Raw genomic sequence first — 17080 nt, forward strand, 5'->3', positions numbered from 1 at the left:
AATTTGGGTTTAGCTAAAGGAATTATGGGTTTATTTTAGGCCTTTATTTTCTTGTCTCATTCCATTGTTGCTATGGTAACCTTCCACATCCCCCAAATTGCCCCTTCATCTGGCTGATGGGTGGTCCTTTTTCTTTTCTTCAACAAGGCCGGTGCACATACAGAGCTTGTTTTGTTGTCTCTATCTCTTTCTTTCAGTTTTTTTTTGTTTGTTTTTTGTTAGTATGTTTGTTGGAGAATGGAGAAGGCTGGAGACCAGATGACAGCAAATTGATCCAGTCGGCCACAGATGGAGATGTGTGAATTGAGACTGAGTGGTTCAGGCCTCTGAGTGTCACGTTTCACTCGGCCCTCCTGAAGTCTGGTTTTCCAAACAATACATTTGCACCCAATAGTCTCCCCCGTTCTCTTTCTCTCTACACACACTTTATTAAAGTCTTAAATGGCGTTCGTGACAGAGGACATAAACACCCTTATCTGAAACTGCTGTGCAAAGCCAGTATCAAGAAGAGGAAGTGCTACCTTCTCTGCCACATCCTCTCATTTGTGCTTATCTTCCCTTTCGACCCTGTGACATGTTATTTTCTTTTAAAGCAACGCTTTGAAATTGAGTGCAGTCAGACCTTTTATGTTGATAGAATTCACAAAAGGCTCTATTCAGATCGAGTACAGCCCTCCGATTCTTATATTGCTGTTTTGACAGCTTATGGAGTTGACATCATATAAGGAACTCTATTCAGCTGAACTCACCCGATTCTGTTGAGTTGCTCTCAGAGTGCTGAAGGTAAGCTTATTCAGAAACACTTTTTGTTTATGACCTTGTTTGAAAGTTACTGTCAACCTCAGGAAAAGGAAGCCACACGCACATAAAACACACAGGAAAAGAAAAGTTGCTCACAGCGGCTTTTCTCTTCTGCAGATCCAGGAAACAACAGCGCGACACGCTCCAGGTCACGTCTGTTTTGTCAGAATGTGTTACTTTATGTGTTTGCTGTGCTTTGTCTCAGACCATATGATTCAAAATGTTCAGAGGAAGATGTGTAGATCTGTGGGGATCTACAGTACTTTGATCTGTTGAGTACTGAGTGTGCCACCGCAAAAGAGAAAGGGAAGTGAGGAAACCTAACATATTCCTTTTTTAGTTTGACAAGTTTTTGACCAGTTCAGCTGGATTCTGAGCTCCTCTGTGTTTTTAGAAACACGCCCTCAGTATTAAAAAAAAACCCAACTGTAGAAATGCATTGTAGTTGAGCTGAGCACACTTTGTACCTGAAAAGCAGAAATTTGAAGGTATAAGATTTTCACACAACAGCAAGCTGCCTGGCAGTGCAATCAGCATCTTCCCCTGCTTGTCACCAAGTAGTCGACAGTTGAGCAATATGGTCAAGGAAGCCCCTGTTGAGACAGAGACTTTCTGCCAAAGATGTTGATGTCTGCGGTTTAAGCGCTTCTTCTCAGCCGTGTACTCCTCTACAGGTTTTGTCGACAGGTGGTCCCACCTTGAGGAGAAGCAATGGAGGCTAGTGTCTTTCAGTATCACAAAGAGGAAGACACTGTGGACATACAGTCTTTTCAGGGTATGTGTGCATTCAGGAAAGTGCTAAATATCCTGTCATAATTTACTCAATCACTCTCAGTCAGTCAATCATAATTTGTATAGTACATTTAGGTTGACAGTTTTTCCAAGGCTATCTTAATACAATACTCACACCTACATATTTGTGCGTTGAAAGAGTTATTGGTGGTTGTAATAATTCCTCCTGTCCCTACTGGCAGACATAGGAGAATTTCATATTTAAAAGACTGTAACTTTTGACTTGTCCACTTGAGTTGGTTGATTCAGACTGCTGAATTTCAAACCAGCTTCTGGACCTATCCTTGAAAGGACCTCACCAGTAGTTTTGCACGTTTTAGGTTATTTACCACAATTCACACATCCTTCACACCACAGTTAACCATTTTGCAAACCATGCTCTTGTATTTGTAAAATTTAAACACCTTTAATTTCCTACTTCTGAGCAACCATCTGTTCCACTCATTTTCGTTCATTACGAAAATCTATTCGCAGACTTGAGTTGTGTATTCTCTCGTAACGAACATCAAGTCTGCATCACTGATTTTTGCCAAAGTTTTCTCAAACATTATCGTTATGCAGCAATGCTGTGCAGACGTTTCAAGTCAATCTGTAATGAGCTTAAACACGCTAAAACTCTCTGTATTGCAGAGTCAGTTGATAATTCTCTGTGGGTTCGTCACTACGAGCGACAACGTTCACATATTGTCATTTGATTCATATTTAATATAAAAATATTGATTAGAGCATCTTTAAACTGCATTATCATGCCACAATAATGTAAGATTGGCAAAAAAATAATGGCATACATTTGAAAATGATCAACAAAAATGTACAGTATATGTCCAGCGGTGGAACGTACCATTTACTCAAATACAGTGCTTAAGTACAGTTTTGAGGTATACTTTACTCATTTACTTGAGTATTTAAATTTTATGCTACTTTATACTTCTGCTCCACTACATTTCAGAGGGTAATATAGTACTTTTTACTCCACTATATTTATATTTGACAGCTGGAGTTAATGGTTACTTTACAGATTAAGATTTTACAAACAAAATGTATGATCAGTTTATAGAATATGATACTGTGCTATAGATTAAACAATCCAACAGTATATAAAGTTGTCAGCCAGCTGTTACATTAAAATGCTGCTTACATGTTTGAGTATCAGTAATAACATTCCAATAATATGATATGTATAATAATATTATATAACTCTCTGGAAGGGACCATTCTGCCCAACAAGTACTTTTACTAAAATACTTTAAGTACATTTTGCTGTTAATACTTTTGTACTTTGTAGGACTTTTACTTGTAACAGAGTATTTTTACAGAGCGGTATTGTTACTTTTACTTAAGTAAAATATATGAGTACTTCTTCCACCACTATATATGTGTGTGTATTGTAGTTAAGGAGCAAACACAGGGACGTTGCCTTTTAATAAGTAAAATATTTCAAATGCTAGAAATGATAAGAGAGCAGTCAATCACAAAAATATAGCATGTAAAAGAGGCTATGTTAAATAAGAAAAATACTATCTGACCAATGCAGTTTGTATATACATATATACATATGTTCACACAGGAGAGAAGCAGAAGCTCATTCAGCCAACATCTTTAAAAGATCCCAAACTTGAAAAGCTAAAGGAGGTAAGAGATTAATTCCTATTATAATAGACCTTTGTCTGAATCTCTGATCTTACAGTAAATGTTGAATAGGAGACAAAGAACTACCACACTATCACAGAAGACTCCCTGTGTGTCCTGAGTGGGCTGGAGATAAATGCTACACAGGAAATACATTACAGAGCCTGCATGTATGTGTGCAGTGAAGAGCATGAATAATATCTGATGCAGGGAGAGAGGTGGAAGGATCAGTGAAATTTTAATGAACATAATTATCAGAGGTGATGGGAGGCAGATCAGAGTCACAGCGAGTTGACAGAGTCTGCTGGATCTGACTTTAAAACACGTTTTGATTGGAAAAGATGGCAGCACAAGTGTTTCATGCAAGTGGCAATGAATGAATAAATAACTCCGTAAGCCTGCCATGCCTCATGTGTAGACTCGGGAGGACAAAGAAATTAAATATCAGTTATTTTGGGGTAGTACTTTGTTTTTGTCATCATTTCTATCTACAGTACTTCAGGATCATTTTATCTCTGAAAATTGATGGAAAGAATTAAAAAGAGTTTTCACACGTTTTCATTTGGCACATTGGCGACGGAAAAATGTGTGCAAGAAGATGAAAGTGTTTGATGTGTATCTGATGAATTGTGTTTTGGTAGACATTGGTTTCTTGGATCAATAACACTTTGAAACCGGAGCACATAGTGGCTCAGAGTCTGGAGGAGGATCTGTTCGATGGACTGGTGCTTCATCACCTGCTGTGTGAGTTAATACACATTTGTATGACTGTACTATCATTTATCATTGCCTTACTTCCACTTAATCATTATTTAAATTTGAAGATGAACCTAACAAATATTTCCCCTTGTAGTTCACCCAAAAGCTGTCATTTCTAATATCCAAAACACAGTCTTTGCCAGTAAAACTGTAACCTTTCAGATGATAATTTCCGGATTTCCACAGCCAGGTTGGCCGGTGTGCACTTGCCTGTGGAAGAGATGGCACTGACCAGCACTGCTCAGATCCGCAAGCTGGAAGTGATCCTGGAGGAGTTGGACAAGAGACTGGGCCTGCAAGACAGCAGCCAGATCAAGTGGAACGTCAAACGTGAGTCATGCAGCTGACTGGGCTTCAACAACGAAGCGACAAGTGAACAAATGTTCTGTTCTGGCAACGACTTCGAATTACAACAGGATTTGGTGCTAGCTCAAGGGTGCCATGTTAGCTTACACCAACTGTGAGGGATTTTGGTGGAGATAAAATTTGCAGACATTATGCTGTTCTGTTTTAATCACTTGTCAGGGGATTAATTTTTTTCCCCGGTGCTGGGTTAGGGAAGCAAAGAAAGGCCAGAATAAAAATTTGTATTTTATAAGCAACTGAATTTTTCCTCCAGGACTTACGTTTATGAGGACATAACCTGATAGGACAGAGGCTTGATAGATTCCATTCGGGCTCGATAGCTTGTCCTTGGTGGCCTGGATGTCCAATTTGAGCATCCTGATTTTGTGACTTGAGTTGACTTTTTTTTTTTAAATCTTTTACTTTTTTTCCCAACTTAAACCTTGTAATCCTTAAGATTTCAGTTCTGGTTGATTTGGCAACACCTGTGGTTACCGTGGTAACAGCAAGTGCAGTTTAATACTACAGCAAACACTCATTGAACAGCTACTTTGTCAGAAATACAAAAGAAGAGCAGCTGGTGTATCCGTTTACAGTGCAACCAAACAAACTCTGTTGTTTTTAATGAAGAAGTCATTTAATAATCTGCCTTTTCCCATTACACCATGAGCAACCGCGATCTGATTTCATGCAACGCACGGCACAAGTAGTTTTCGACACAACAGCAGGGCACAGTTAAGTTGGTTACCTTGCTGAGAAGTTGTAGATGTCCAGCCTGTTAACTGATTGTTCCATTACTACCTGCATTATTTAAAACCGAACTGCCATCAAAAAGTGTCAAAAATGACCATTGTCTCGTTTTGTATACGCATTATTAATGAATGATCACGGTCAGCACTAATCTCGGTGACAAATACACTGCATTTCCTGCGACTGCTTCACAATAAAAGCCACTCCATGTTTCGCTAATTGAATGCTTTTAATGTGAAGCAGCAGCAGTAGGAGATGTTCGGTTTGCATTAACAATAACTTAATACAGCTCTGGTCTGGTGTAGGAGAGTGAACAGTAAATGAGACTCATATAAAGTTAAAAACCGTAACCCTGGATTATATGCATGCTCCATCATTTCCCGTGAAGCCCTTGTGCGTAGGGATGTTTGAATCCAGCGCAGTAATGGCTGACTCCTCCACTAAGCATAGCATGGATTTCTGGCACACCTTCACCTACTTCATGGTGCATGGAGCGGAGAAAAAAGTCTCTAGTATAAAGAACAACTAAAACGCGTTGGTCTCACAATATGCTATTATGCTACATTATACTACAAGTGTTGCTAGAGTTTTGACCTTTTGAGACTCTGCCAAAATAATCAAAACTACTATATAGAGAGGTACTGTAACTACAGAATGTATGTATACATAGGGTGGCTATTGTTAAAAATAATGCTGACCATAAATAGTATCAAAAATGGGGGTTGATTTCATGAAAATCTTAAGGATTATAACTTAGTATTTAGTAGTAATTCAGTTATAGTTAGGTGTTCATTTGTTTATAAGATTCGAATCCTTTTGGTCTTTCTTTGCTTCCATACTGGGAGTTGGCGAGTTTAGATATACTGTATCAGTGCAAGTTGTTTTTGTGTGTGTGTGTGTTTTGTTCTCTGGTGTTCGCCTGTCAGTCATCCACAGCAAAGACCTTCTGGCCACAATTCATCTGCTGGTTGCCATGGTGAGATGTTTCCAGCCTGAACTGGATTTGCCGAATGTGAAGGTTGAAGTTGTAGTTGTGGAAGTGAGTTTCAGCTTGAGCTTTAGCCCTTTTTCTCTGCACCAAATCTGTCTTAAACACACCTTGCGGAATTGCTGCTCAATTTTGGTTCACTTTAATTGTCATCCAGGTCAACAAAAGTGGAATCAAATCAGAGGTACAGATGGAGGTCCTAACAGAGGAAAGGTGAGCAGATTTCTGTCCCGTGAGAGAAAAACTCAGAGTTCACTTTATTTATTTATTTATTTTTGCTTTTTTTTTTTTTGTTGCAGCAATGCAGGCGCAGACTCCGTCAGCAATACTGAAAGTGAGTAAAGAGCGATAGGAGGTTGAGCCGATGTGACATCTTGAATGTCATCAAAACAGCATTACAGCCAATGACTTTAACACACTTTCTGGCTACCCTGTCACCCAGGGGAAGATCCCATCGAGCAACTTCTGAAGCTTGAGGCTCACAAGGTCAACACGGTGAAGCAGGTATGACAAGGAGAGGAGGAGAAGTGCTGAGGTAGTTTAAGGAGTTAACGCTCATCTCCACTGGCGGTGAGAGAGCAAATGTCGTGGTGTTAAAACAGGAAATAAGTATAATTCGTTTGTGGCCTTAACTAGAAACTTACTTATAAGCATGAAGAATCTATAATTGGCCACACCTGAAATTAGTATAGATCAAATGGGAAATGAATGCTTTTCTGGTATTTTTTCTGGCTCAGTAGTATTCAAACCAATTATCAATTTCAAGTAGGGTTGGAAGTTACAATTATTCATCAATCTACTAATTATTTTTTTGATTAATCGATTATTCATTTGGTCTATAAAATGTCATGAAATAGTAAAAAATGCCCATCACAAGTTGCTAAAGCCCAAGAGAATGAATATTGCTTTTTGTTGGACCAACTGTCCAAAACCCAAAGATATTCAACTTATTAGTGACTTCAACAATTGATTATCAGAATAGTTGCCAATTAATTTTCTTGTTAAAATGTTTAAGCTCTAATTTCAAGTAGGCTGCGATTAATGATTATTATCAAACAATCTTTTAATTATTATTTGATTATTTAATTCATCATTTAGTCTATAAAATGTCATGAAATAGTGAAAAATTCTATTTCTCTGCCCAAAATATTCAATTTACAAAGATGTAAAACAGAGAAAAGCAGCAAATGCTCACATTTAAGAGGCTGAAAGAAACCTTGGCAATTTTTCTTGATAAGTGACACAAACAAGCATAAACACGTTGTGAACACAAAATGGACATATGAACAACTCTTAAGTTTTTATGGCAAACTTGTTAGCAAACACTGCCGGACAGCTAAACAATGAGCTGAAATTCACTATAAAGCTCCGTAAAGCCGAGGGGAGCTGCAGATTCAGGTGATAATTCTCTGTAGGTTCATCACTGCGAGTGAACCCTTTCACAGTCATCTGAAACATTGTTATTATAAAAATATAGATTATTGCATACCGCTTTAATAAACTAAAACTTCAGACCAACTATCTGCCTTTCTGGCTACCCCTTGTTCTGACTAAATAATATTCAACCATGAAGGTAACAATGTCTTTGAGATAACTGAGGGCTCCGCCTGCTCTCAGACATTATAATCCTTTTGACTGTAACAAAGTAAAGCTTTTGTCAGGTTTTGATGAAGAATGAAACATGTTTGATACCTTAATATGTCAGTTAAATAAGGCTAACTTGTATTTCACACTATCTAACCTTGTTTTTCCATTTTCAGGCCATCTTACACTTTGTCAACCAGAATATGTTAACCATGGGTCTGCAGGTGGCTGATATGGACAGACAGGTAAAAAAGATGAACGCTGCTTTGGAGTACTGACAGGCTCTCCTGATGATTTCCTCTTGGATTATATCACCTTCCTTGGACAGGCTCCAATGTCCTGTGTGTTTTCTGTCTAGTTTGCTGACGGTGTGATTCTGCTGCTGCTGATCGGACAGCTGGAAGGCTTCTTCATCCCGCTCCATGACTTCAACCTGACCCCTGTCAATCACTCTGAGATGGTACAGTATGGATTCAATATGGATTCCTGACACATTAGTTAGGGAAGTGCATCCTCAGACAGGTGATAAGTTAGTACTGGACAGAGACACACACACACAACACTTAAAAAAAAACAAAAAACACTTTTAGTATATATCGTCATCATCATCATCATAATTCTGCCTGTAGATGGAAACAGATGATTTGGGTTTCATTTGTAACTTATTTATTAATTAAAAATAAGATGTTCAAAAGGGAAATTACCAATTTCAATTAGAATTAATTTTAGTTTTGACTGATATTTTGTAAAAGTGTAGACATGCAAAGACTGCATTATTCTAATTCAAAAGTACTAAGATCATAACAGTTTCTTCATTTCTAATTTGAGTTTATCTAATTTCCCACAAGAGCCCAGTAGAAAATGAGCTACTGTACAGAAACCTGACCCAAAATCGTATCTATTACAATATATGATTTGATAAAATTAATATTTTATAATTCCCATAATAAAAGTAGATGCATCATTACTACTGTGTCATGGCTCACTTATAATGATATCTTTTGATCTCACTTTACTTGAAGCAATAGGATGAGTCTATGAAAAAAATATGACTCTTTTATCACAGATCTGATGAGTTCATGAATAACTTACTATTTAAAAAGACACTGTGACACTCCATATTAGACTTTTTTGATACCTTAAAAAACTAAAAAGCTTCAGGTGGCATACACATATATTAGCCATGATCCATAATACATTATGGTAGATTACGTTTTACACAGTTGTGATGGGATTATAATGTGCTTATGCTGTCTGTGTGATGACGTATAATGCCACAATTCAGGTGTTACCCAATTTGTTACCATTTTATAGCTAATACAATAAATGTGACTATTATAAAAACATTGAAACTCAACAAATATGCAAAATAGATTTTGTTAAATGATCAATTAAAACACTGGAAATCTTTATACCATGCCACAATGTCATCAGCTGGTTCTTCTACATATTAGTAGTCTACTGCATCTAAAAGTCCTGTCCTAGTGAGTAGTACTCACATGTGTGTACATTTTAGTACATTGGGTTGAAAATGTCTCCATTTTTACTTTATATACCTGGTAAAGATTATTCACAATCTGTCAGATGATTTCACTATAGTGGTGATAGTGGTGGTGACTTTAACTGTGTGCTGCTTCCTGTTTTCATGCTAGGCTAAGCTAATCATCCTAATCCTTGTTCTAGCGCCATACTTAACGCACAGTAATGAGAGCAATATGTATCAATCTTCTCATCCAACTCTTGGCAAAACAGAGAATAAGCTTATTTAAACAAAATGTTTAACTTCTACTTTAAAACAATAATTTGTCAAGGCTTGGTGAAAAGTAATGCTTAAAACGCTTAAAACGTATGTGCCGTCTTTCATCACCTCTCCGTACTGCCATGTTTCTGTTTTTTGTTTCTTTAATTTTTTTCTCGAAACAGGCGACAGCTTGCTTGATACTCTTGGCATGATTTAGCAACTATAAGATATCACCACACATATGGGGATATTACTAAAAGTTGTTAGGTGGGGTAATTCCAATTGTAGATGTAAATTTGACAACAGAATTTCATATCAAATGACTCATTTAGATGAAAATGTGGTGTCTGGTGATTTTGTGTTTGACATTTTTATCTCTTTGATCTCCAGATTCACAACGTGACCTTGGCCTTGGACCTCCTTAATGACACAGGCCTTCAAGTGTCCAGTGTTGAACCACAAGGTGAGGAAATAACACACAGTTCACACAATACACACTCCGCCTTGTTGACAACAGATTTTACTCAAATTAAAATGCTGGGCACAGAGGATGAAATAACAAAAACAGAAGGCCTGTAAAATGATTGCAAAAGAAAAAAAAAAAACACTGGAGCTCCAAGACAGCAATGTCAAACTAATTCAGATGATATCCTCTATCAAGAGCATTTATCTGTATGACAGGGAAATCTGTTTGTATGTCAGGCGAGGAGGCGGTTGCTCCGGTAGTTTGAGTTAATCTCCACTGCTCGGTGGAGTGTTGGTTTGACAGTGTTTTGGAGGGAAAGATGGAATTGAATATGAATGAGTGTGACTCGTGTCTCGCTGAGTATCACTGTGGATGATTGGTTCAGTCTGAGGTCATCATCATTCATTTAGAGAGGAGGAGCGAGGGAGCCGGTCTCAAGGGGACGATGTCACTCTGGTACCCGCTGATAGACACAGGAATTTAACTTCACCACTATGGCTGTATCTACTGTGTGTGTGTGTGTGTGTCTGGAGGGAGATATGTTATCTGTATTCATGAGCACTGCTACGGTATGCCACCCAGTTATCAGACAGATCCCAGAAATATTCTGATTGTATCTGTGCTCTGAAATTTTGTGTTTTTCCGTATCAACCTGCAACTGCCAGTTATCAGATTTCCAACTGTAAAATCACAAGTTAATTTTTAATTAATTTAGTAAACATAAATTTACGAGTCTGAGCATTCATCCAAATAATCATAGAACAGTATGAGCATTACATTATTAACAGATTATCCGGTTTGCATTTGCAAGTTCTGCTTTCTCTATGGTTTAGTAAGGTGAGCATCAAATGTTTTTTTCAGATAAAATAGCAATAATAACAGTGTTGGGCACTAAAGTTTAATTACCTCTTCACTATTAGTTACAGTATTTGACATGAACGACGGATTAAAAAAACAACAACAAAGTAAAAGATTAGCGATATAACAAAGGATTCAGGATTTGCCTGATAAATACTTTTTACCCTGGCAAATGATGGGAGAGAAAAATGGGTATGACATGCGGCACAAGGTCTCCGGAAAGAATCAAACCAGTTATGTATATTGTATGCGTCTTAAACACTAGACCACCATGTATGTCTTAAAACAATAATCACAAGCTCATATGAACAATAAAACAGGTTCTACTTGCTGCAATCTTTCCTCTTATTCATACCAGACATTAAAATATCTCTTTCTAAAGTGATTTCATTGTAAGAGATGAGGGACAAAATACACAGTCTTCATTCAGTGGGAAAAAAACATTCCTCCTCAAGCTAATACAAAGCTTCAGCAGTCTTGGTCAGTCAATCAAATGGGTAGCATGCAAAGTTACAATCTTTTTAGTGTGAAATTCCCTCTTTGTGTTACAATCCCTCCACCACAGCTCAACAAGGAAAGACTGTCCAGGGAACCAAAAAGGGGGAATTTTATGCAAAAAAGGCTGTAACCTTGGAAGATATCCACTTGATTTGTCTAACTCAGACCGCTGCGTCCTCATATTAACTTCAAATAAACTTTGGAATATATTTGTGTACAGAAGGAGGACTGTGGATTTTGTCCCTCATCACTTGCATTTAATTTGCATTAGAAAGAAATCTTTTAATGGCCAGTATGAACAGTAGGAGCGATTACAGCGAGCAAACCATGTTTCAATGTAGTTGTGGGCATTTGAGTATTGTTTTAAGACACACTAGAAAAAATGTGAACCTGTCCTTTAATGCTACAGCTTACAATAATGTTATATATAAGAATATTTGGAGAATATTATATCTTAAAATGTGCTTCCAACTTTGTGACAACAATTTAGAGAAGGCCCTTTCCTGTGTCAAGTCAAGTCAATTAATTTATAGAGCACATTTACAAAATTAACAAAAAATGATTTACAGAGAAATGTATGCAGAATATGGACAGAGGCGAGAGATGTATGGTGGTGCCAGTTCATGCAGTGCTTTTAAAAACAAATATCAAAGTCTTTCAACATGACAATGAGGTTCATAAAGAAATGGTTTGCTGTGGAAGAACTTGACAAGCCTGCGTAGAGCCTCAGCCCCATAGGATGAACTGCAACGCCGACTGTGTGTCAGGCCTTATCACCCAACATCGGTGCCCACCCTCGCTACTGCTCTTGTGGCCGATTGGGAGCAAATCCCTGAATAGAAGAAGGGTGACAAAAGGCTGTTGTAGTAGCATATTAAGGCCCATGGTTTGGGAATGAGATGTTCAACAATCACATATGGGTGTAATGTTTGGGTGTCTATTTTTGGCCATGTGGAGTAAATCACTCAAAAAAAGGGAAGAGCGAAATAGAGTGACTGACTCAGTGAGTTACCGACTTGTCTAAGTGTGAGAATAAATCAATAGCAAATGGATCTACTTCACTTCCCTGCAGATCCATTATTGACAAGATGCTCTGTATTCTCTCTGAGTTTCAATCTCGCTTCCACAATCACTAAAAACGTCCCCACAATATTACCTGCCAGCCGTGTAGCCTGTAATTATGCAGTAAATCCTCAACACAATAACTGTTAATGTAAGGACCAGCACAATTAATCTAAGCCAGGAGCAAGTGGCTAATTTAATTCATTTTAGAGTCTTTTTAATTACTGGCATAATGGCTGTGATGGAATGAGGAATCCCAGCTCTCAGGGTCTAAAAATGGGAGAGTGCTGGGTGCATTAATTAGATTAGCCAGTGGTGGAGTCGATCTTGATGCCACATTCATTCAGTTAGTGCATCTCACAAAAGAGAACAATTTTGTTGGGATCTCAGCAAGGACATATTGATTAAATTTCCATCTAAAGTTGTTTGTTTTTGTCCTCCTGATCTATGACCTGATTGTGAGAATAGTTATTATGTCGGTAAAAGCATCCTCATGTTTTCACTTCCTCACTGGTTTGGTAAATGCTGATGGTGCATTATAAATACGCCCTAAATGTCTCCTTTTGATTATTTGACAGATATTGTCTCTCAGGACGTCGCTGCCACCTTAAAGGTCCTGTACGCCCTATTCAAGAAGCACAACGGGAAACGTGAAGAGGAACTCAACAACCAGAATTACAAAGAGAGCTGAAGATGAGTGGAGTGTTTTGCCAGCTTGTGGTTTCTTCTGTCTCTAAACTGTTATAGCTGACTTCAATAACTTTATTAGTTACATCCCATCTGTGTCTGGGCGTGTTCCTTACTTTTAGGTGTTCCCTGGAAACAGTTTGCGTCTGTAGTCTGTGCTACTTGCAGTAGTATGCACACGCTGTATTTGGTTGTGTTACTTTGCACATATGCTCTCAAATAGGTGAAGATGTTTTCTTAATTTGCTTGTGTTTTGTCTATTTGCATGCGTTTTCTTAAGTTGCAGTGCGTTGAGCTCTCAGGCCACTGTACAGTTAACTGTTTTTAGCTGATGCTCTCAAGCTAATTTAAAATAAGTGCAAGAAGCTTAAGTAGCTTTAACAAGTCACGCATAATCAACGATACCTGTGTCTAAGGGCCCGGTCAGACCAGCATTTATGACAGCAAAAATTTGGAGCAAAATGAATTCATTTAAATGAAATCACTGCAGTGTGTGTAGTAGTGAATTTGCTCATGGGGGCAAAGTTGATCCACATGTTTTTTTCTCACAGAGCTTAATTTTGAAGAACCTTGACGTGTGAATTTGCGCTGTTGACCAACTGCAAACCATCACTGCTGACCTTTAAGGGTGCCAAAGAGTCCAAAACAGAGAACGCTTTCAGACTAGCTGTGCTGCACCATTCACTTGTCTATAACCCTGCTCTGACGGAATATAAACTGCTCCAAAAAAAGAGGCACAGTTTGCAGTCAGTTGTAAGGCAGAAGTCTATGGTACAAATAAGTCTCTTAAATAAACCTATTGAATTTTTGTCTAGTTAAAGATTAAGTTGGTAAGCTATTGTGGCAAGCGTCAGTATGTTAGTGGCTAGCCAGCATGTTAGTGTTTAGCTCACCAACTAGCCCTGCGACTAGTCACTACATCACCAAGCCTCCAGCGCCACCTATTTTGTGAGGACAGGTGGATACAAGGCTTGACTACCAAACAAAGCAACTGCCCCAGGGCCCCAGAAGCCCAAGGTGTGTCAAGTACTTTGGTAATTTGACTAATTGCAAAATTGTTGATGTACTTTTACAGTCATATATGACCGTTGGAGAGTACCAACAACAGGTGTAGCGGACCTTCGTCGTCATGGTAACAATAATAAACATGTGGTTAACGTTGTGAAACAATTGCAGTTTGGTTAGGTTTAGGCACCGAAACTACTTGGTTAGGTTTAGAAAAAGAGCATGGTTTGGGTTAAAATAAGTACGCTGGTTACACAAGTCAAGTTATGTACGTAAGTTAAGTCTGACTTACTAATGTAACATATGTAAGTTAGTTATTATTTTAAATTTGGTTCACATTCAGTGACAATATACTGTATGTAGTGTGGGTGTTAGTGTAGCCCAGAGTTATTTCCTGGTAAACTTACTGTTTTATCTCTTCCTCTCTTTCCTTCTCTATATTTCCTTTTCAGTCTAACACTGCCGGAACATGGCACTTTTCATTCTAGCTATAGAAAACCATCAGCCTTGACTGCCACTTCTCAATAAACAATGTGAATTTCTTTCTTCTTCCACATTTTCCCGATGACAGTCTGTGACCTCCTCTTTTTCTAGTCTGTGAATGTCATTGTCATTTCTCAGAAAAATTGTGGGATTTTTTTTTTTTTGCCATTGAATTGTTCACAACTCAATGTCACACATATGTAGGGAGGGTGCGGCAGGCAGCGATGGAGGGAGGCAGAGAGAACGAGAGACAGACAATAGATGTGATTCCATCAAAGCATATTGTGCAAATTATGTGTTGAATTAAAAAAGCAAAGAAGTGTAATTTTTTCATTTAAAATAAATGTATGTTCCTTAGCATTAAATAATAATGTCTTTACCACCGCCTCTCCAGTTTAGTTTTGTGGATGTAGTTTGTGTATTAGCAAATTGCAGAGTGAGTTTCTTTGTTTTTGTCTTGAGGTTAAAGTATGACATTTGGGGAACACTAAACAATAACAACAGCCAATTTCACACTTCTTCCCTCCAGTTTTCTTGCAGATGTGTTTGTTGACATTCAGGAAGCCAATTTATTCATTTCCAAGGTGATGGAAAATCCTCTAAATTCACATTTCATTTCCCCTGACATTTCAAAACGTTTGCATAAAATTAGCTCGGCAGTCAGATGGAAACATACCAAGTGTATAAAGAGAGACAGAGATAGATATGGAAAGAGACGCAGAGGTGTGTGTTGCTCTTGTTCATCATGTAAATTGGCCGTTCAGTGGACACTTAAAGTTTTATGAAATCAAAAGTTGTATGTGAATGTTTGTTGAAATATATGTTCATAGTCATCAAATGTTGTGTATTTCAGGGGTTTGAACTCAGGGAATGTCTGCATCATTCTTGCTTGGATATGTTTCAGAGCATAAAATGTGTATTATTGTTCCAGTAAATGGTTAAAACCTTGAGGAAAGTGTCCTGCCTGAAAGGAAGTGAAGTGTTTGTGCAGAGCCTTCTAATAGAATCTATAAATGACACGGATTGAACTGGAAATAAACAAAAACCTAGCCTCTTCTTTATTTGTTTATCTATATATCTAGGTAGCAGGTCTTGTTTCAGACACAATTGTCAGTGTCATCATTTATCTGCTTTCCTGATATAATAAATGTCTTTAAAAAAATCCCATGTACTGTAAATGGCAAGTCTAACTATTATACCTATCTTGTATGTCTTGTTCAGGTTAATAGTGTGAATATGTGTGCTTTTAAGCTTGCTACCCTGAATCAATCAAGGTAAGGATGTGAACATTTTCAGAATATTGAAACAAGCTGGATAAATCACAGGGCCGTGTATGTAGGTACAGTATGTGCAAACATTTGTCTGTCTCTGACATGTATTTGTGATGATCTTTGGGACACAGAACAGCAAACAGCAAAGTCAAGGGAGATTAATATCTTTTAGCCACTGTAGGCATATCAGCAAAAAGGTCACAGCTTAGTCTCATCAGTTTCTAATCCATCAAAACAAACAAGGATAAATGTTTGAGGGATTAAGCCTGTTCTGCTCCAACAACAACGCCTTCTTCTTCTTCCATTAGGACACCGCATCACCACTTACTCCTCAACATTGTAAGACAGTTACTGTATAGAAATAAATAACTTATATTTCCTATTGAGAATATTTTAGAAATCATTTAATACAATTTTGAAGCATAAACTGACTCTCTGTTTCTGACAAAAACAAATGATGTCTCTGCAAATTAACCTACTGGAGTCCATCCACACTGTTGACAGGGAACATGAGTAATATCTGCCTCCTTTGTCACACTGAACAGATACATCTCCCTGTGCATGAAAAGGGGAGTAGAGCTAACAAAGCAGCATCGCTCTGAGTATTCAGCTGCTGTATTATATATACGTACATATATGTTTATACCAGTTACCGCAGAGGTGACAGTGTCATGGGTAGGAGTGGTAAACTTAAGGTGGGGTATGCGTTTCTAATCCAATACACGTCTTTTTGTCAAATTCAGCGAATATCTCCTCACGGTCCGCTAGCTGTCCGTTCAGTGTGTGTGCTGAAAAAATTGTTGGTGTTTGTACACAGCCCTGGCTCTGCAAATGCTAAACAAACAAAGTGGCTTGGACCGGGCCACACAACACTATTCCAGCCACAATTTGTGTGTCAGGTAACGTTAAATGACTTGCCCATGGACATTCAGCTTACTTTCTATTTTGCCAAGATATGCTGTTGTTGTGATTTAGCTACAGCAGCAGGAGAGTTGTGAGTATCGCTGTCTGGAGCTGCTGTGCTGGCTGAGAAACCGTCTCGTCCTCTCTGGCTGTCGGCTTCACAGCAGCAACAGTAGGGACAGTCTAATAACCAACAACCTAGCTAACGTTAGTTACATTACTTGGTGTGTCGTTGTTCGCTCTATGTCATGGTATCTGTCATGGTATTGGATTTCTGCAGAATCGCATACACCACCTTTAAAGAATCGAGAGACTTAACACTACTATTGTAATCAAGCCAAGCAGCTTGTCTTATATGTGTTCAAGGCAGTCAAATTCATGTGTATAGCACATTTCGTACACTCAACATTGCTCAACATAAAAATGATGAGGTACACAAGATAAATAATTAGAAAAAG

At 38.1% G+C, this 17080-nt stretch overlaps 1 protein-coding gene across 1 annotated transcript; it reads left to right on the forward strand.

Moving 5' to 3' along the window:
* Nucleotides 1-22: 22 nt before the first annotated feature.
* parvg (parvin, gamma) lies at nt 23-15504 on the forward strand. The gene is made up of 13 exons (XM_044192596.1): nt 23-783; nt 1476-1576; nt 3161-3225; nt 3864-3966; nt 4168-4311; nt 6003-6115; nt 6222-6277; nt 6364-6398; nt 6507-6568; nt 7825-7893; nt 8007-8108; nt 9780-9852; nt 12852-15504. Exons 2-13 carry the CDS (start codon nt 1513-1515, stop codon nt 12962-12964), a joined length of 999 nt encoding a protein of 332 aa, XP_044048531.1. The 5' UTR covers nt 23-783; nt 1476-1512; the 3' UTR covers nt 12965-15504.
* Nucleotides 15505-17080: the final 1576 nt, after the last annotated feature.

This window comes from Siniperca chuatsi, linkage group LG4, assembly GCF_020085105.1.
Source record: "Siniperca chuatsi isolate FFG_IHB_CAS linkage group LG4, ASM2008510v1, whole genome shotgun sequence".
Taxonomy (NCBI): domain Eukaryota; kingdom Metazoa; phylum Chordata; class Actinopteri; order Centrarchiformes; family Sinipercidae; genus Siniperca; species Siniperca chuatsi.